Genomic DNA, 19,692 nt, shown 5'->3' on the forward strand with positions numbered 1-19,692 from the left:
CTTGGATAGAATTAGAAGAAAACTTCTTTTATTTGATTTATATTATACAGGAGTTCAAGGTGGTGTACCCTCTTTTTCCTTACAACAATACTGTGAGGTTGGAACAAGTGTGGAAATGCCCCATTGCTAGGCACATTTATTTGACTGATAGGACATATATGGCTTCCCATCTTCAGCTGCCAGAACTCTGGGCAGTCCACAACAATAATAAAATCCACTAACACTCTGCCTGTCCCATCCCAGGCTTTACTGCTTAGATATTATATTCCAGTAGGGTCAGTTCTGCAGCAGCCTCAGAAAAAGAGGTTGGGGGAGGTGGAGTAGAAAGAAAATGAAGGGGAAAATATATCTAGAAATTAAAACAAAACATAAAATCAGGCAGGGTTAGAAGGGATAATGGGGAGGATGCATCTCCAAAAATAAATACAGAAAGCAGGAAGGCGGTGGGGTGGGGGGTGGGAGTGGGGGTAGAAAGGAAAGGGGAAAGTTATGTGCACCCAATGAGAAAATTGACACACAGAATCGGTATTAAGCTACAAGGTCTTTCAGTAGCGGCAAAGCTGAGGCACATTTGGGAAGCAGGGGTGGAGATTCAGAGAAGTTCGCGTTGTGCAGTTGCTCCCCGTTGTACATAAATCTGCTTCAGGGCTGAACCTCGACGACAGATTTGGGAGCTGAAGCTTGTAGCCTGGCAAGTCGTACGGCTATTAACCCTATCCTGGCCTTGCTCTCCGGGCAGCAGAAAGGGGGAGCAGAAAGTGGATGGCGATGTTGACGGCAGGATGTGCCCCGGGCCAACAGACAGACAGACAGACACAGACAGACGGATGTCATTTAGCGCGATCGCTGCGAATCCTTTCTCTGTGTGGGATGGGATCGATCCCGGAGGCGGCGACTTGCTGTTTGTGGGACTCACAGCCCCACGCCCGCCAGCGCCTTACCTGCTCCAAGGCCTGGGCCGCTGTCTCTTGCTCCATGCCGGCAGCTTCTATTTAAGGCAGCTGGCCCAGGCGGCTTTAGTATCACGTCTGCTGCGGGCGGGGAAGGGGGAAGAGAGGAGTGACAGCTGCAGTGGTGCCAGGAATCGTCCTCAGCTAGAAGCCATCCTGTCCCGAGCCGAAGGCACCCGGCTCTCTCTCTCTCTCTTTAAAACAGATTCTCTGCATCTATAGGTATTAGTCAGACGTTCAGCAGGAAATACTCCAGGCACCCCCTCTTGCTGCTGCTGAGGAAGTAGCTTTCGCACCAGCCTGCTTCTATTTTTGTTTTGCACTCATCAGTACGTATTGCATCATCCAATGATTTTGTCAAACATTTAGATAAGCTACTACTGCGGTTGAATATTTCCTATTCAATGCACAATACTTTGTGCATGCTATCATTGGCCACCCCTGTGCAAGAGAATGGGGAGGATTCTCTTAGAAAGGTCTAATTCTGATGAACTTGAACTCATTCAAAAATGTTTCTTTCTGAATAAACTTTGATTTCAAAGGCTTTACCGTCACAGTTTGAACACAAGTCATGGCGTGGCTGTCAAGTATTGTGTGTATGTATGTATGTATGTATGTATGTATGTATGTATGTATGTGTGTATGTGTGTGTGTATATATATATAAATGGATATCGCCAACAAATGCGGGTCACGTCGGTATGCTTAGTAGGGCATTGACTTTTCCTGCCTGCCTTATCCACGATTCCTGGCAAAATACATGGGAAAACCCCATTGGGGGAAAAACCCACTTAGGGTTAGCTCCCCATGTACGGCAAAAGGGACATCATCAATAGATTTGGAGCACATTGGTGTGCTTAGGAGGGCACTGACCTTTCCTGTCTACCTTATCCACATTTCCTGGTAAAATACATGGGAAAATCCCATTGGGGGGAAAAACCACTTAGGGTTAGCTCCCCCTGAACTCGTACAGCAAAATGGACATCGCCAACAAATTAGGGGTGCGTCGGTATGCTTACGAGGGCATTCGCATTTCCTGCCTGCCTTATCCACATTTCCTGGTAAAATACAAGAGAAAATGCCATTGGGGGGGAAACCCACTTAAGTTTAGAGTTAGATCCCTATGAACTCGTACAGCAAAATGGACATTGCCAACAGATTTGGAGCGGGTTGGTGTGCTTAGAAGGGCGCTAACTTTTCCTGCCTGCCTTATCTACATTTCCTAGTAAAATACATGGGAAAATCCCATTGGGGGAAAAACCCACTTAGGGTTAGGGTTAGCTCCCCATGAACCTGTACGGCAAAAGGGACATCGCCAATAGATTTGGAGCGCATTGGTGTGCTTAGGAGAGTGGTGACTTTTCCTGCCTACCTTATCCACATTTCTTGATAAAATACTTGGAAAAATCCCACAGAAGGGAAAACCCACTTAGGGATAGGGTTAGATCCCCATGAACTCGTACAGCAAAATGGACATCGCCAACAGATTTGGAGCAGGTTGGTATGCTTACGAGGGCATTGACTTTTCTGCCTATCTTATCCACATTTCCTGGTAATATACATGGGAAAATCCCACAGAAGGGAGAACCCACTTGGGGTTTGGGTTAGGTCCCCCTAAACTTAAAACAGCAAAATGGGCATTGCCCACAGATTTGGAGCGTGTTCGTAAGCTGAGGAGGGCACTAACTTTTCCTGCCTACCTTATCCATGTTTCCTGGTAAAGTACATGGGACAATCCCATTGGGGGGAAAACCCACTTAGGGTTAGGGTTAGGTCACCATGAACTCGTACAGCTAAATGGACATTGCCAACAGATTTGGAACACATTGGTATGCCAATGGTTTCAGAGCGCGTCAGTATGTTTAGGAGGATGCTGACTTCTCCTACCTGCTTTATCCACACTTCCTGGTAATATACATGGAAAATCCCACTGGGGGGAAAACCCACTTAGGGTTAGGGTTATCTCCCCATGAACTCATACAGCAAAATGGACATCTCTTTTCCATTGACTCTGCTCATTTTACTGAGCCTTGCAGGAACTGAAGTAAACATCCTACATGGCCTATGTTTCTCCTCAAGCCCCCCTTCCAAAAAAACCCATCCTAAGGCCAAATTTAGTTTCTAGTGCGTCAGAAACTAAACCAGTACAGCCGAAAGGGACAATTCCTTATATATATGGGACAGGCTCAGGAGGAAGGCAAAATGAAATACAGGTAATTGCATTTTGAAAAGATTTTTCAGATAGTTGCATCAACCTATTTGTACAGTAGAAGATATAATATAGGGACTCTTGCTGGGCAAATAGAGAGTATCCATTTCATTTTGCCTTAATACAAAATGCCTATTTATGCCATAAAATGATTGATTATTAGGAACAGGTACTTGCATTGTTTCTCACCATTTTCTTTCACAATGAATGTTCAACTTCAACAAGAGTTTTCTTTTACACTCTTGCATACGCTGTTTAAAAGAGCAATACAAATGCTAGTTAACTGAATCGAAATATTTTCATTAGAACTAGCAATGCTAACCAAACTGAAATGCTAGCAATACAAGACTGCAAAATCTAGAATTTTAGTCTAGTTCACAATTGTCTTCTGAGATGTGCAATTTGTTTTTTCCTCATTTGTAATATACAGTAAATGGGAAAAGAATTGAAAAATGCATAACATTTTTTTGGAGTAGAGGGCAAATTTAAGAAACCAAATGGCCTTATGTCTTGCAATATCAGATTTTTACATACTGATACCATCTCAGAAAAACAAAGCTAGTTATGGAGGTTTCTGTATGCTGCAATAAACAATTCAGATTTTGGATGATGAAGAATATAACACATTATAATATGGCCTTAAGAGTAAATCAGACCATTGAACCATTTACCCTACATTTTTGTACATATTATTTTTGCACCTATCATTATTCCCACGCATGATCAACAACTTTGCAGTTCTGAGGACTCTACTCCCAACATATCTAAAGAACAAAAGCTGAGTAAGATAGAAAAGGGAAATCTCTGGACATTGCTGAATATTCCCAGTATCTTTCAACACTGACCATGACTTCCAGAGCTTCTAAAAACTGCAGTTGAACAATTATGTCCACTGTTGATTGGGAATTTCTCAAAATATTAGCACCCCAGACTTACTAGAACTTCAGCATTTAATTTGGGATGTTGGGATGCAAACTATGTATTCTACTACTGGGCTAAAGGGATAAATTTATCCCAGATCTCATGTGTCCCTCTAATGTTAATGGAAAAAGCCATGTCAACTTATGTAAGAATTGCAATAATTATTAATGCAAATAGCCCAAACTCTTATTTAGAGATGATGGCAATTGAGAATATTATCTGAGCTGTTAAAACCAAGCAATGAAATAGTTGTAGAAGCCAGACAGAATTGGGGATGAAGACTTGTTTCTTAGTAATTACTTATGGGGTAAATTACGAGGAAGGGTGGGTAGTAGTTGGAAGACCTTAAGATAGCTCAGAGAGCTGTCAATCTGGGGAACTCCTTAGGTCACCCAAAGAGCCTTCTCCCCTTTCACACTTCTACCACGTTAGCTCTTTTAGGTCATCCGATACAATCAAATAAGTCAGACTAGTTCACAAGTGATCATTGCTGTGGAATTTGAAAGAGTCACTTATATACCAACATCATATAGTTCCCGGGAAAGGAGACTTGATACCAACTTGTAGGGGAAGTGGGAGTGGGGGGGAACTCGTTGTAGGGCAATGACCCATTGGCTATTCCTAATAGAAAACTTTTTAGCCTTTCTTGTTCATGCACCTGGCAAAGAGGGATTTTAATTTTTAAAAAGCCAGCATATTTAGTCTTAGCAACTATCTAGATTGTTTTGATACATATTGAAGGGCAATGTTAAACATCTTTCAGTCTCATTAGAGTTGTGACTTGGATTTTTGTGGAGTTGGTATAATCACCCTTATTTAAAAGCTCTGCAGAAAAGGATAGCAGCAACTAACAGATGAAATTAGTTACTTTGTGGAATACACCTTAAACACATCTCCACTTCTGTCTCCAAGTTGATAAGACAGCAGAACAGAAGAGGGGAGAACCCTCACAGAGGACCTAAGAGGACTACCAGAGATGGAACTAAAGAATAAATTTTAATTCAAAGGGCTACACAATAAACTCCTCGTGCTGAAGTAATACCAATCATTCTGTAATAATGAAAAAGAAACTTTAAGGAATTTCAGGAACTGTGTAAGAGCATTACTTTAAAGACAGATTTGATTAAAAAGAACTGTGAAACATATCTTTTCTCTAAATTCTCTATACTTGTCAAATCATTTAATTCAATGTGTATGATTACATTTCCTGCTTCTAAATGTTAGTGAGGTCACAAATGATTGTGTAGTAAGGATTAAAACCTGTGGATTCAATAATGTATGATTTGAAAATGTTACTATTAGCTGAGACTATCTCTTCCTGGAAGGGTATAACAATATCTAGAGGATAATTCTAAAACAAAGCCATTTAAAGGAGAGTTAGTCAATCAACGGAATTAAAGCACGGCTAGCCATGGACCAGACAGAGTAATGTCACAGGGATATTGACACAGGAATTGTTGTACATTTACCGGTAAACATCTATTAGTGTGATTCATAATTACTGCCTCCACCAATGGAGAAACCAACAATTTAAAACCTATGACTGTAGGAAACAGTCATCCCTTTTTTGTCAATATTTTTAATAAGACATTCAGCATAAGGAACAATATGGGATCGAGGATATTATTATTGCTACCTGGGAAAAATAATGGTGGAACTTGCTTCATTAAATATACTGCACACTAGTCAATTTTTTTAAGCAAGGAAGAAGGTTGGGGGGGAAAAAGCTTCTCTGTTTTGATTAACAGAAGAATCTCTTGGCACCAAAGGTGCCAAATGCCACCCATAAGATTCAGATATGTCAAACAGAATCTAGCAACAGCTTACAAACTCATGTTCTGGCACAAAGGAGAAATGCTAAGTGTCAGGGACTAGAGTTATAGATTTATACGTTGATGTAGATCAATATTTAAATCTTTCATGCCCAAACATCAGGTCAGGAAAAAAAGGTCTTATAAACTGAAAAGTGCAAATTTCAACATATTCCAGGCATCAGAAAATCAATGCATTCCCAGGCCTATGTATGCATCATGAAAATGTACAAAAACACTACTGTCCAATATTAGATTTAAAGTGGCAGCAAAGAAAGTACAGCTTGTGATCAGAATTAAAGATTTCTCCAGCAGTAAAAGAAAAAAAGGGAAACGTTGCTATTGATTGGAAACAGTAGTGATTTGAAAATGTAGAATCTTATGTAAAAAAAAACCTGGAGTGTGTTGTGTATGTTATGTTATGGAATTAACCAAAAAGGAAGAGAAGAGGATTTTCATGCTGTTTTCCAGTCCTATGTCCAAACTAGACTTCAAAGATCCTGTTATTGAAGAATCCATAAGCATGATGAAGGCAAAAACACAAAGTGAATGAAGCTGAGTGGTTCGTTTTTTGTTTTTGTTTTGTGGAAGGAGGGGGACAGCATTTGAATGTGTTGTGTGTTTAAATTAAACTAGCCCAAGATTTGCTATTCTGCAAATTAAGAAAAATGTGAACATTACTTTCAGATACCAAATCCCATTACTGTATCAAAATATTAAGAAGTTTGAACACATTAAGAAAAAAAGATAAAAGGCAACAGTTTCCCCCAGTCGTGTCCAACTCTAGGAGGTAGTGCTCATTTCCAATTCACAGCCAAAGAGCCAGCACTGTCTGAAGACACTTTTGTAATCATGTGGCCAGCATCAATGTTCCCTCTAACCTGTGCGGCCGCGCATGTAACAAGAAAACGCCGCGCAGCAGTTTCCAACTGCCGTGCAGTGTTTTTTAATGTCTTAAAATATGACTTAAAATATTCCCCCTCCCTCCCTCCTCTCTCTGCACAGAACTCTCTCCTCCAGCGACTGAAGTCAAGGAAGACTCTGCCCAGTGACCGAGGATGCTGCAGAAGGGAGAATTCCTCTGGGGCTTCGTCAATTCCTGGGAAAACGTGATTTGCTGGTTGTAGCCTGCATTTCTCTGCACATCCCGTGTTTCTCAAGCATTGCGTCGCCTGAAGGCCCATTCTGGGCTCAGCAGCCTTTCTGTGATCCCTTCGCTTTGCGGAGAGAGGAAAGGAAAGTGGAGTTGGACTGCCTGAGCCAAAGAGGTCCACGGGATCTTGAGACTTAATTTTTCAGCAGTACCATCCATTCCACTCTTTCCTTTCCCTTTCTGTCCTTCTATCTTCCTTACCCTTTCCTTTTTTCTTTCCTTTCTCTTTTCCTTTTCTTTCCCTATTACGTTTCCCTTCTTTTTTTCTTTTCCCTTCTCTTCCCTTTCCCTCCCTTCATCATCCTTTCCTTTTCTTCTTTCCCATTTCCTTTCCTTTCCCTCCCCCTCCCTTCCTTCCTGGGGGTCTGAGGGAGAGGGAAAGGACCCTTTTCCTTCTTGCCCCCCTCCCCAACATCTGCTCTGATGGCAATTATGGCTAAAAAAATTTCAGGTGCTCAGGCATGAAAATGTGCCACTCAAACACTATATTTTTCCGCACACAATGAAAAAAAATTAGAGGGAACATTGGCCAGCATGACTATACACCGAAGGCACAAAAAACGCTGTTTCCTTTCCATCGAAATGTACCTATTTGTCTACTTGCATTTGCATGTTTCAAACTGCTCAGTGGGCAGGAGTTGGGACAATGAATGGAAGCTCACTCTGTCACGTGGTACTTAGGTCTCGAACTGCCAACCTTCTGAGATCGAAGTACAATGTGACAGAGTGAGCTTCTTAACCCGAGCCCAGCATCTTAACTGCTTGGCTAATGCGCCCATTGTGAATATATACTGAGATACAAAGATCATCAAGTTAAAGAGATCTCACATCCAACTCTAGATTTTGCACCAAGGAGTCTATCATTTGTCTGCATTACTAGTGTTCCAGAAGACATGTTGAAGATGGTTTTCTGCAGTGTCTGACTAACCAGGAATTTGCTTTAATCTTAATTGCAGGGGGCTAGAGACTCCTTACATGCATGCCAACCCTTGCCCCACAGTAGCAAGGCATTGGATATGTTGAAACAAAGGCAAGTGGTATCCAGTCTAAACTGACATGGTAACATTTAACAGTGAGAGGCACTTGTGGCTCAAGTAATAAGGAACATGCCAACGACAAGAAAATACAAGAAATTAAATAGTTTTTTCAAGCTTCTATGTTTAGAAACTTACTTTGTCATAAAAAACTATAAACAGAATATTTTGTCCCTTTTGATCAAGTAAAGTGTTTCCTCTTTGTCCCAATTTCATTTCCAAAAAATATATATATATATTTCCGCAGGTGCACCCTTAGGTGAGGTCCTCTCCATGTTTCCAATACTGGCTCTCCTAGCTTCTGCTGAGGTAGGTCACATGCACCCCACCCTCCTGACACTGTAAAGGAGGGGAGGTTGGCCTGTTGCTCAGTCCCACCTCACTTTATCCCGTTTGAGTTGCCCAGGGCATTAGATATGGTAGACTTCTTGAGAGTTGCAACTGTGTACTTAATCTGAGGTAAGCTTTGAGTGCAAGAACTTGGCTCAGGGTTTCGGACTGGCTCCTCTCCATCTCGTGGGCCTTTGCTGTGGAAAAGAAAACATGCCCTGAGAAAAAACTCATTCCTCTTCAACAAAATAAACTGTGCAAATAGTTTCCAAAGCATGCTACTCTGTCAAAATGACGGACTCGCTCTCTTTCTCTTTACTTTGTGCTATCCTTGAATTTGAAGGGAATGAAGTATTTGGGATGGATTAGTTCATTACTGTGCCCCCCCCTCCCTATTCCATTACTTCAAATACACTCAAGTAACAGCAACAAAAATGGAGAAAATGGCTTCATGAAAAATGAATGCTAAAATGCAATTCTACATCATCACATAAAGAATTATCCTCCCTTCCCCTCCTCCTCGGGCATCTCTCCAGAAAAAATTGGAAGCTTAACTTTATCCGTTGGTAATTATAGTTATCTTAAGTTGTCCTTTAGTAGAAACTATGTTAGCTTTAAATAGCTACTTCATCTCTCTACGTTTAGCAGGCCCTGATGGGGAAGAGAGGGGAACAGTATTACAAGCCCAAGGCTAAATAATGATCGTTCATGTAGCATTAAAATCTGATTTAGCATTACACCTCATCTGGGCTAGTAAGATCTAAATGGTCAAGATGAGCATTATATTAAGTATCATTCTGCTCTTGAATATTTTTTTTCAAGGGGTTTATACATAATATATTAAATAAAGTAAAATGTGTGCATGTGTGTGATCATTCTAACAGCCCCTCCACCCCCCAAATTAAAAATCAATTAAAAGAAGCAGTCCTCCCTATATCACATGCAGCTAAGCCAAATTCAAGTTTTGGTGCTCATTTCAGTCAGGTAGTCCTCAACTTACAACAGTTCATTTAATGACCATTCAAAATTACAATGGCACTGGAAAACATTGGCCATTTTTCACCCTTATGATTGTTGCAGCATCCCCATGGTCATGTGATCAACATTTGATTGCTTGGCAACTGACTCATATTAGCTCGGCTTCGATCGGACCTGGACTCCACCGCAGTAGATCCAGCTGAGACGCAGGAGGATCAATTGTTACATCAGCTCTGGGTTGAGTTCCAGGAAGTTGCCTCTGGGGATGTGGACAAGGCCATTCGAGCTGTAAGTGCCTCCACTTGTATTCTGGACCCGTGTCCCTCCTGGCTGGTGGCTAACAGCAGGGAGGTGACACATGGCTGGATCCAGGCGGTTGTCACCGCCTCCCTTCGGGAGGGGCACTTCCCCGCCGTACTTAAAACGGCGGTGGTGAGACCCCTCCTGAAGAAGCCATCGTTAGATCCAGCCATTTTAAATAACTTTCGTCCTGTCTCCAACCTTCCCTTTATTGGGAAGGTTGTTGAGAAGGTGGTGGCCTTTCAGCTTCAACGAGCCTTGGAGGAAGCTAGTTATCTTGACCCCTTCCAGTCCGGCTTCAGGCCTGGTTACAGCACAGAAACCGCTTTGGTCGCATTGACCGATGATCTCTGGAGGGCCAGAGATGGAGGCTATGCGTCCATCCTGGTTCTCCTGGACCTCTCAGCGGCTTTCGATACCATCGACCATGGTATCCTTCTGCGACGTCTCCGGGAGGTGGGAGTGGGAGGCACTGTTTTGCGGTGGTTCTCCTCCTACCTCTCGGACAGGTCGCAGTCGGTGTTGGTTGGGGGGCAGAGATCGTCCCTGAGGCCCCTAACATGTGGGGTACCCCAGGGTTCGGTCCTGTCACCCCTACTATTTAACATATACATGAAACCGCTGGGCGAGATCATTCGGAGGCACGGGATAAAATACCATCAATATGCGGACGATACACAATTGTATTTGTCCGCCCCGTGCCAACTCAATGAAGCGGTGGACGTGATGAACCAGGGTCTGGAGGCCGTTAAGAACTGGATGAGTGCTAACAAACTGGTACTCAACCCGGATAAGACCGAGTGGCTGTTGTGTTTCCCCCCCAATAATTTGGCTGATATACCAACGCTTAGGCTGGGGGGTCAAATTTTATACCCCTCAGATAGGGTCCGCAACTTAGGAGTCCTCCTGGATCCACAGCTGACTTTTGATCACCAGCTGTCGGCTGTGACCAGGGGGGCATTTGCCCAGGTTCGCCTGGTCCGCCAGTTGCGGCCCTACTTAGATAGGGGGGCGCTCACGACAGTCACTCGAGCCCTTGTGATCTCTAGACTGGAATACTGCAATGGGCTCTACATGGGGTTGCCCCTGAGGTGCATCCGGCGACTACAGCTAGTCCAAAATGCAGCCGCGCGAGTGATAGTGGGTGCACCACGGTTCGCCCACGTTACATCTATCCTCCGCGAGCTGCACTGGCTACCTGTTGGTCTCCGGGTGCGCTTCAGGATATTGATGACCATCTTTAAAGCACTCCATGGTAGTGGATCTGGCTACTTGAGAGACCGCCTTCTGCCGATTACCTCCCTAAATCGACCAATTAGATCGCACAGACTGGGCCTCCTCCGAATCCCATCTGCCAGTCAATGTCGACTGGCGACCACACGGAGGAGGGCCTTTTCTGTTGCTGCCCCGACCCTGTGGAATGAGCTCCCCATGGAGATCCGCACCCTCACCACTATCCAGACCTTCCGCGCAGCCCTCAAGATCTGGCTCTCCCAGCAGGCCTGGGGATAGGTTCCTAATTACCCGCCCGAGTGTTTGATTGTTGAATGAAAGTTGGGTTTTTTACTATTTTTCTGTTGTTCACTTATTGTTTGTTTTGACCTTGCACTTCCCCTTCCTTGTGGTTGTAAGCCGCCCTGAGTCCCCTCAGGGAAAAGGGCGGCATATAAATCTCAATAAATACCAAATACCAAATATTTATGATGATTGCAGTGTCCCAGGGTTATGTGATCACCTTTTATGATCTGACAAGCAAAATCAATGGGGAAGCTGGATTAACTTAACAAGAGTGTTACTACCTTAACAATTGCAGTGATTCACTTAACAACTGTGGTAAGAAAGGTTGTAAAATGGGGCAAAACTCCCTTAACAACTCCCTTGCTCAGCAGCAGGCATTTTAGGCTCTATTGTGGTTGTAAGTCAAAGAGTACCTGTAGACAAACACAGCCTAACCCACCAACACGAAATAGATTCAAAATACAGTATGTGAATATTTCACCTGTTTCTGCCTGGGTCCACTTTGCTCAAGGCATTTATAAGTTCATTCTTCAAATACAGGTGAGGTCTTGGCAGTGTCCACTGTAGTTAAGAGAAACAGCACAGGAAAGGGAATCTAGTCAGATGACAAGTCTGCTGAGATAAGGTTTTTCTTTCCCTCTCCCAGAAAGGTAAGGAACCTCCAAAAATTACTGGACCAAAGAAAATAGTTGGGGGCTAGTATTTTAATTAAGCAAAGGCATCACAAATAGATTCCATAAGTACAAGCAAAAAAAACAGCAGTATTTTCTCATGAAAAAGTAAAATATAGTGTACAGGGAAGGAGAGACGCATTCTTACCAACACTGTAGAATCTGTTACTGTTCCATTGTGAAAACCTTTGTGACACCAATTTCTGAGCAGATCCAGTCCTGAAAAAAAGAAGAGCCAAAAAGAAATGAATGCAAGCTCCTGAGGAAGAGTAAGTGCAAGCAGTTTTATTGATCACATTCTGTTCATACTGAAGAAAAGTGTGTAGAGGTGGCAGACCTTTCTATTTAGAGCAAAAAATTAAAATTAAGCTACAAGTATATGCTTTTCCTTTGATAATGGAATTGTGCTGTAAAGCACCCCAAATTATTTTCATTTGAGATAGGCAGAAGAGAGAGAGAGGGGGGGGGAGGGAGGGAGGGAGGAAGAGAGAAAGCAAGCCTTTTAGTCTGTATTGTAGACTAGCCATACCCAAGGGAAATGATTCAAAGGGAAAAAGTTTTAGAGAACAGACTTGAAGGCTGCCCATGAAAGTGGGGCAGAGACTTAAAAAAACTTGGTGATGGGGTAGACAAATCCTAGCTGAAAAGGTTTATGGCTGGCTAGATGCAAGAGGACAACATTAACACAGCCAGCAATGCCTGTAACCTTTGCTGGCAGTCCATAATGGCGATAATTGCAATGGTTTCAGGAATGTCCCAAAGCTCCGGGTTATACAACTACACATCTATCCCATCTAAAGAAAGGAAGTCTGTGATGGCGAACCTATGACACACGTGCCAGAAGCCAGGTTGGCTGGCACACACGGCATCCCCTGTTCCTCTTCTGGGTTTCTGCAGTGCATGCATGCATGATGAACAGCTGACCTTCATGCATGCAGCAGTGCTGGAAACAGGAAGAGCAGGTCTTCCATTTTCCGGTGTGCGTAAGCATGCCGGCCAGCTGACTATCATGCATGTGCACCTATAACGGGAAGAATAGCTGGACAGCATGCATGCATGCGCCAGAAACCAGAAATTCATTTTCCCGCGCACATATGACCCCTCGGCAGCTCATCTTCCAGGTTGCATCCCAGACGAGTGTGCGCGCACATGTGTTCCCTTTTCGGCATTCGGTGCCAAAAAGATTTGCCATCAGTGGTCTATGTCACTGACTAGCAGCTCCTGTCCTATTTTTACCTTTGGATTTGTTCAAGAAATATTTCAGTTCCCACTGTGTAGTAAGGATGTTGTAGTATCGCGGCTGCTCAAAGAACCGTAGATAGTGCATGGAGAACCGTGAGGGGAAGACTCGCTCAAATTGCCCACGTCGAGTGTACTCATCCTCTGTCTCTATCAGGACACGGACATCATCTGGAGTCAGGACCTCCAGGATTGTGGAGCAGAATTCCTGGGGCCAAGAATCAAAAGGCATTACATCAACTTTTCTGCATTACCTATTCACTTTTGCATGCTTTTGAAATACTAGGTGGGCAGGAGTTGGAGCAAGTAACAAGAGCTCACCCGTCGCATGGCACTTGGCTCTCAAACCCTGGCTGCCAGCTCACCAGCTGACAAGCTCAGCGTCTTTAACCATTGAGCCACCCCTCCCAACATTAATATTACAGCAAACAAAACTCATGCTCCAAGAGTACATATAGCAAAGCTCAGCAAATCAGTTTAAATTCTACAGTAGATTTTTAAACAATACCTGAAGTAGAACATTATTAGGACACAAGAGTATGCAAAAGGATACGTACCAAGTATTCAAACCAAGCAAATTAACATCGTACTAGGAATCTTTGCATTTATACAATCATAACAGAATTATCCATAACATTTGTCTATGAACCATAGGAGTAGTGTAAGCAAGTACACTCTTGTACCTCTGCTTTCAAAATTAAGCACCACACACAACCAATCCACATAGATTCTAACTGCATCCCATTCACTCATATGAACTTTTAACTTCCTCATTGCTAACCATTTTCTTTTTAAACCGAAGAAATTTGCCAGTCAGGATGGCAGACGCAAGCAGTTTTAATCTGTCTGTGTGTATCACTGACAGTTTCCTCTCAAAATCTCTCCATGCAATCTGAACTCTCACATCATTCTATGCAATCTGAACCAACAGTAGCAGGGACACGACTGATCCCTGCCTCTGTACTGATTGGACTAGAGAAAGTTTGGAAAAAAAATAACAACCCCAAAACAGCCCATCAAACAATCCAAAGACATCGCTTGGAACAGGTAAAACGCTTAAAACAATACCATTCACACCAGTCACATTTTGTACTAAGACTGAAGCAAAATTCTAGAAGCATGGCTTATACTGCATTTCAAAAGCAGCCAGTCTGAGGTGGAAAAATTGCACATTTCTGGTTTTCCAAGTGGAAAATGCTAGTGGCCCAACAGCTGGTTGAATTTCAAACAATCCCCAAACCAAAGAAAAACAGTATTGCAAGCCTTCTGAAGACCTTGCCACAAGGACTGAAGTCAGGGAATACGGTGCCACCACATGCACCTACCTGCTCTGGTAGTTTCTGGGTCAGGTAATAGGCTTTTTTTGCTTTCTCAGCAGTCAGCAACTCCACAGGTGGCTTGCTTTTTTCCTTCATTACAGTGTTCAAGCTAGACAACCCAAAAGTTAAAATTATTAATCAAGGGAACTAACCAATCAGGCCAGAAATTGGTTAATACCCTTCAGTTACCTAGAGCAAAAATTGTTTATTTCAATGATAGCCAAAAAAAAAAAAAAAAAAGCCTTACAGATAAAACATGAATGAAAATCAGGCAAAGCTTCCAAAGAATGCTTAACATTACAGCGTTGAAACAAAATGCTCCAAGTTGGGGTGGGCAAATCTTTTGGCTTAAGAGATTAAACCAGAAATATATAAATACTTCCATAATTCATAATCAAATATGGATAATACAACTTTGCTTGAAATCCAATCTGTTTTTAAAAACACTTGATCAGTCCATTCTCTGGAGAATTCAATCACTGTATTATTTTTACCCAAACACAAAATTTATTAAACTTAATACTTTTTAATGTACCACAGGAACATACAATTCTCCTGGTTCTTTTTATCTTTAACCCTGTAAATTATTAACTAAATTAGCTCATAAGAGCTCCATAATAAAGATATGGTATTTCTTTTGTGCTATCACAAAATGGAATTTGAAAAATTGTTATGAGCATCACAAGTAGTGCTAGTTAAAATGCGGTGGATATTTTTTAATGAAATGTTGCATCACCCCTATTTCTGCTGTCAGTGAATAACACATAGGTTTAGAGGATTCATCCAGGAAAAACTGTTTACTTTTTATCAGTTATAAAATTGGTATTTGGTTAATAATTCTTTTGCTAAAATTAGGTCTATAGACAACCACACTGAAGGCTCACCATCCTAGGAATTTGGTAAAAGTGATCATTCTTACCCAGCATCCAACTCATACACTATCTTAAAGAGTGGCAAACCTATTATTGCTTAAATGTTTACAGATCACAGGCCATTTAATCAGATACATGAAATATTGTCTTTAAAAAAGCTATTTTACATATATTTATTATTGGTTGGATTTATATCCTTCCTTTCCTTCAGAAGCAAAATACAGCATACTCAATGGTTCCTTCAATTTTTCCCTATAACAACTATTATGTGGGGTTAAATTTTCTCCTTAACTGCAATTTCAGAAAGATAACTGTAAGAAAAACCAATTGGTCCCAAATCAACAATTAAGCTTCCATGGGTAAAAACAGACTTCATCCAGGGTCTCTTCTTCCTACTTCAGTACTTGAGCCTTAAAGGTAAGAAGGAGTAAAGGCAAAAGAAGCCTAAAACAACAATGATTGCCTACAGATAGTACCCCTTACTTATAGCTTTCAGAAGACTTCAGAAATGTCTGATGTTTTCAAATCCTTCCTAGAAATGTTTTTCTAAGGCTCTAAGTATATTGAAGTACACATGACTAATATGACAGCAAAATATACATAGTTAGCAGTGCCGGGCTGAATCAAACATCCCACTCTGAAAGAAGTGCTTTATTTCCATCTCTGCTTTTTCTTTCTGAACTTTCAATCTGACCTGGTTGTGGAGCTGCTGGCACTTCCGGTAGGTGAAGCCACATCTTCTGCATTAGGCAACTGAAAGCCAGCCAAGTTAAGGGCATCCCGGACCATTTGACCTTTGATGCTCACATCAAGAGGAGAATTTGAATGAAGGCTGCCAGAAAAATATAGGTATGTTTTTGGAAATTTGTTTAATAGGCTCATCTTCTTTCTTTTGACTTTCACATTCAGGATAGCTGTCCATGTAAATTACAAGCTCAAATCAAAGTGAGGGGAAAATGGCAAAGGGATAATCAATTCAAAATTGCACAGTAATATTGTTTCAGAAAAGTTACACCATAACCAGTCACTATCTTACTCTCCCCTACAGTGCTCCTTAATCTCTCCTTTCACTTAATTCCCTCTCATTAAAAAGTTGGAGCAATAAACAATCTCTTAACACTACAAAGACTTCACAATGAAAATAAATCAGCAAACATTTAGGGAACAGACTGGAGACTATGGATAGAATCCATATTGCAATTGAAATTGAATTTAAATACGTCCCAAAATAACCTGTACTGAATGGTGCATGAAGCACAGTTTACCTAGGGGAAATGTTGACTTCCAGGATCCATGGCTTAAGGTTCTCATCCAGCATAACATCAAATCCAAACAGCTCATGGCAGCAATAAGGACGCCGCACATACATCTTCACAAGGTTGATTATGTAGGGCTCTGACCTGAAATGTAAAACAGATGCTCTGTTAATCAAGGAAGAAAAATCAGCCTGCAGGGAGGCCATTTTTCAAAACTTGTTATATTATGAATCACTTATCCATGTATATTGAACAAGTGACTGCTAAAACCAAAGTGTCTTTTTCTTATGGGTAACATGATGATCTCATTGAAGGGATTTTCATGGATCTCCTCTTAATTCGCACTACTAAGATTCTGATGAGATAATATCAGTTAACTTCAATAAAGTAAAAGTACAGTCTGATCGTTTGAGTCCTGAAGATAAGATGAATTATGTCAACAGATTCATGGGCTCATAAGCAAGCCTCAACAGACAACTATTTAACTAAAAGGCTGGGAGGCGGGGGGGGGGGGGAGAGACACAAAGGAGGGAGAAGAACATCTCATGACTTACGCGATGATGGTTTTGACAACAATATCTTTTATCTTCTCCCAAATAGCTTCACTATCAACTCCTTTCTGGGTCAAATAGTTCCAAAGTGCCTTCAGTGCCCTGTATAGATAGAGCACAGCATGTAAACAAATAAACATTACACCCAATGAAATCATTACCTTAGATTTCCCTTGTTAATGGGGAAAAAAAGGCAATATAGCCCACACTCTACTGAAATGAAAGAGTTCACCTCTTGCCTATCAACAAAAAGATCACTCAATATTATTGAGATGAAGCAGCAGCTGGTGCTCAGAGGCCTCAAACAACAGAATGCCCCGTACCATACTTCTCCTTCGTGTCTCCTGACACTCACCACTTATGGCCCTGGCATGCAGTTTCATCTGCATTAGACTTGTATTCTATGTTTTTCTTGTTGATGCTATAATTCGTTAAGTGCATGTACTTGTTGTTGAGACTTTTCATGGAAGAAGAGTACCTGCAGTGAGCAAAATAAAAGGTAATGGAACTGGTTTAAAATACTGATTTAGTGTCAGGACTGACTACTGAGAAAAAGATTGCCTACAGCCATAGCGATACAGTAGAACAAGTTACATGGAGACTTCAACTTACAAGCAATGACTTAGCAACCCACTTTACAATGAACCTCCCGAAATCTTCACATGACTCAGTTTTGAAGTTACAACTGCTGCAACGCCCCTAGGGCCATGTAAACAAAACTGGGTGTTTTGGCAAGCCACCCTTTCATACAACCAACCACAGGGATACTGCAGGACTCCTCCACCTTTCTCTCCCCCCAGGCCTGCTTCCCACCCCACTGGATCACACCTCCATCATGCCACCAACCCTTGTCATTGATCATTCATTTACTGTTTATTGTTGATTTCCTTCTGGAAGCAGCTGCTGGATTGTGCAGCTTTCCTACACAGTGGAGGCTGAGTGGCTTTCCCCCTGAAATTGACTGCAGTTGCTCTGAAATGGCACCTGCTTCTAGAATTGAGCCATAAAGTCTGCAGGGCTGCCAAGGGGCAGGAGGCCTGCTTTCCTTCCTACCATGATCTCATTGCAGCTACTTCCTTGCTGTGGGATATTGGGGGGCGGGGGGTTGAGAAGTAGGCCTAAGGCCTTAGGGATGCCTGAGGGACAGGTAGAGGAGCACGGTGTGCCTCAGGGAGTGGGGAAGACATTGGAAAATACAAGGAAGGCATGAGCCTGAACTAGGCCTCCTAGGGCCTCTGCCACCTCTGAGGGACCCCATGCTCCATTTAACCACATCAAGAAGAGCAGGGATGGGGGAGGAGGATCCAAAGTCACGATGATATGGACATGCGGTCTTGATGCTCCGAGACTGCAGCCGATACTTTTGCTGCTGGGTGGTCCTATCGGACCTAAACCGTCCCACAGAGACGGTGAACAGGAAGAATATGTCTTGCTGATCTCAGGGACATCGCAAAGTCCCTGATCTATGCAAGAGAAGTTCTTCAAGCCGACGACAAAAAATCCAGCCAAGGCTGATTAAGTCGGGGCGGATCCAAAACGGAAGGATACGGAAAGAGAAAGTGTTTCCAGCTGGTGAGGAATTTTTACCGTTTTAAAAAGAGACTGCCTATAAAAAACTTAAAATTAATTTAAATTGGGAAACAGAAGAAATAAGCGGCGGAATTAAATTTGGAATGGTTTTGGACAGTGGGTTATCTTATTTTTTAAATGCTATCTTCATGGATGGAATTTATGCAAGCCTTTTTAAACAAATGGATTAAGTTTTCTTCTTTTATTTTTTTTTCCTTTTATTATTCTTTGTAACCTATGGACTAAAATTCTCCTCTTTCATTACTGTGGGTGTTCTTCTAACTCATTCAAGAATCAGACTTTTTTTAAAACTTAAAATACAAAAAAGATACAAAAAGAAACAAAGAAAATTGCAACAAAATCACTGCTACTTGGAGGCTGGAAGGTTTGTGTATTGGAAATGAAACACTCTTGTTTTTCTCACTGATTATCCTGGCTTGGCAGTCCAAGATCTTGCTCTTGTTTATAGAGAGTGATAAGAAGAAAAGCATACAGATATCTCTTTGAAGAATATCTTTAACCAGAGAAAAGTGAAAATAAAAAGTTATTGTGAATCTGTGCTTAATTTTATTAACCTTCCAAGCTAGAGCAGCAGTGTTTGTTACCTGGAGATAATGGCACAATTTCAACAACAGAAATAAACTTTAAGTCTGCAAAAGATATTATCAGAAATACAGAAATTATCAAATACATATGAGGATAGAGAAGAAGCTGGAAGACTTAGAGCATCTAACAGCAAAATATGATGAAGAAGTTGAGGAGGTTTATCAAGTGCAAAAAGTGGTGGTTAAAACCCTAAACATTGAAGAGGAAAATGAATATAAATAAATTAAATTTGCTGATATTTATGGTGATTGGTTTGTTTCTGAAAATGGAAAGAGTGGAATACTGAAAGAGGAACTAAATGGAGGGGAAATCTATCCCAGATGGCAAGATATAGAAGAAGAAAAAAATAAAAGAATTTATAGATTTAAAGAGAGAAATTTTATTAGCAATATCATTGATAACACTA

At 41.7% G+C, this 19,692-nt stretch overlaps 2 protein-coding genes across 6 annotated transcripts in view; both read right to left on the bottom strand.

The window, feature by feature from the left end:
• The window catches only part of PRKAG3 (protein kinase AMP-activated non-catalytic subunit gamma 3), a 28,949-nt gene extending 27,735 nt beyond the window's left edge, over window positions 1-1,214 (bottom strand). For all 3 annotated transcript variants that reach the window (XR_015696393.1, XR_015696392.1, XM_087713145.1), the window contains exon 1: window positions 942-1,214. Coding sequence is in view for 1 of the 3 variants with exons in the window: in XM_087713145.1 (XP_087569271.1) it covers window positions 942-977 (36 nt within the window). In the remaining 2 variants the exon portion in view is untranslated. The remainder of the gene's footprint in view (window positions 1-941) is intronic.
• A 6,967-nt stretch (window positions 1,215-8,181) lies between these two features.
• The window catches only part of TTLL4 (tubulin tyrosine ligase like 4), a 33,272-nt gene continuing 21,761 nt past the window's right edge, over window positions 8,182-19,692 (bottom strand). For 2 of the 3 annotated variants that reach the window (XM_087713159.1, XM_087713155.1), the window contains 9 exons: window positions 17,467-17,589; window positions 17,115-17,213; window positions 16,570-16,704; window positions 15,999-16,136; window positions 14,439-14,541; window positions 13,111-13,321; window positions 12,023-12,093; window positions 11,685-11,764; window positions 8,182-8,604 (listed from right to left, as the gene is read on the bottom strand). In XM_087713159.1, coding sequence (XP_087569285.1) covers window positions 8,457-8,604; window positions 11,685-11,764; window positions 12,023-12,093; window positions 13,111-13,321; window positions 14,439-14,541; window positions 15,999-16,136; window positions 16,570-16,704; window positions 17,115-17,213; window positions 17,467-17,589 — 1,108 coding nt within the window. In that variant the 3' untranslated portion in view covers window positions 8,182-8,456. The remainder of the gene's footprint in view (window positions 8,605-11,684; window positions 11,765-12,022; window positions 12,094-13,110; window positions 13,322-14,438; window positions 14,542-15,998; window positions 16,137-16,569; window positions 16,705-17,114; window positions 17,214-17,466; window positions 17,590-19,692) is intronic. The other variant, XM_087713156.1, reaches the window with a different exon arrangement.

This window comes from Thamnophis sirtalis, unplaced genomic scaffold, assembly GCF_051295495.1.
Source record: "Thamnophis sirtalis isolate CommonGarterSnake01/CBP01778 unplaced genomic scaffold, rThaSir2_p1.2 scaffold_1, whole genome shotgun sequence".
In the NCBI taxonomy this organism is placed as follows: Eukaryota; Metazoa; Chordata; class Lepidosauria; order Squamata; family Natricidae; genus Thamnophis; species Thamnophis sirtalis.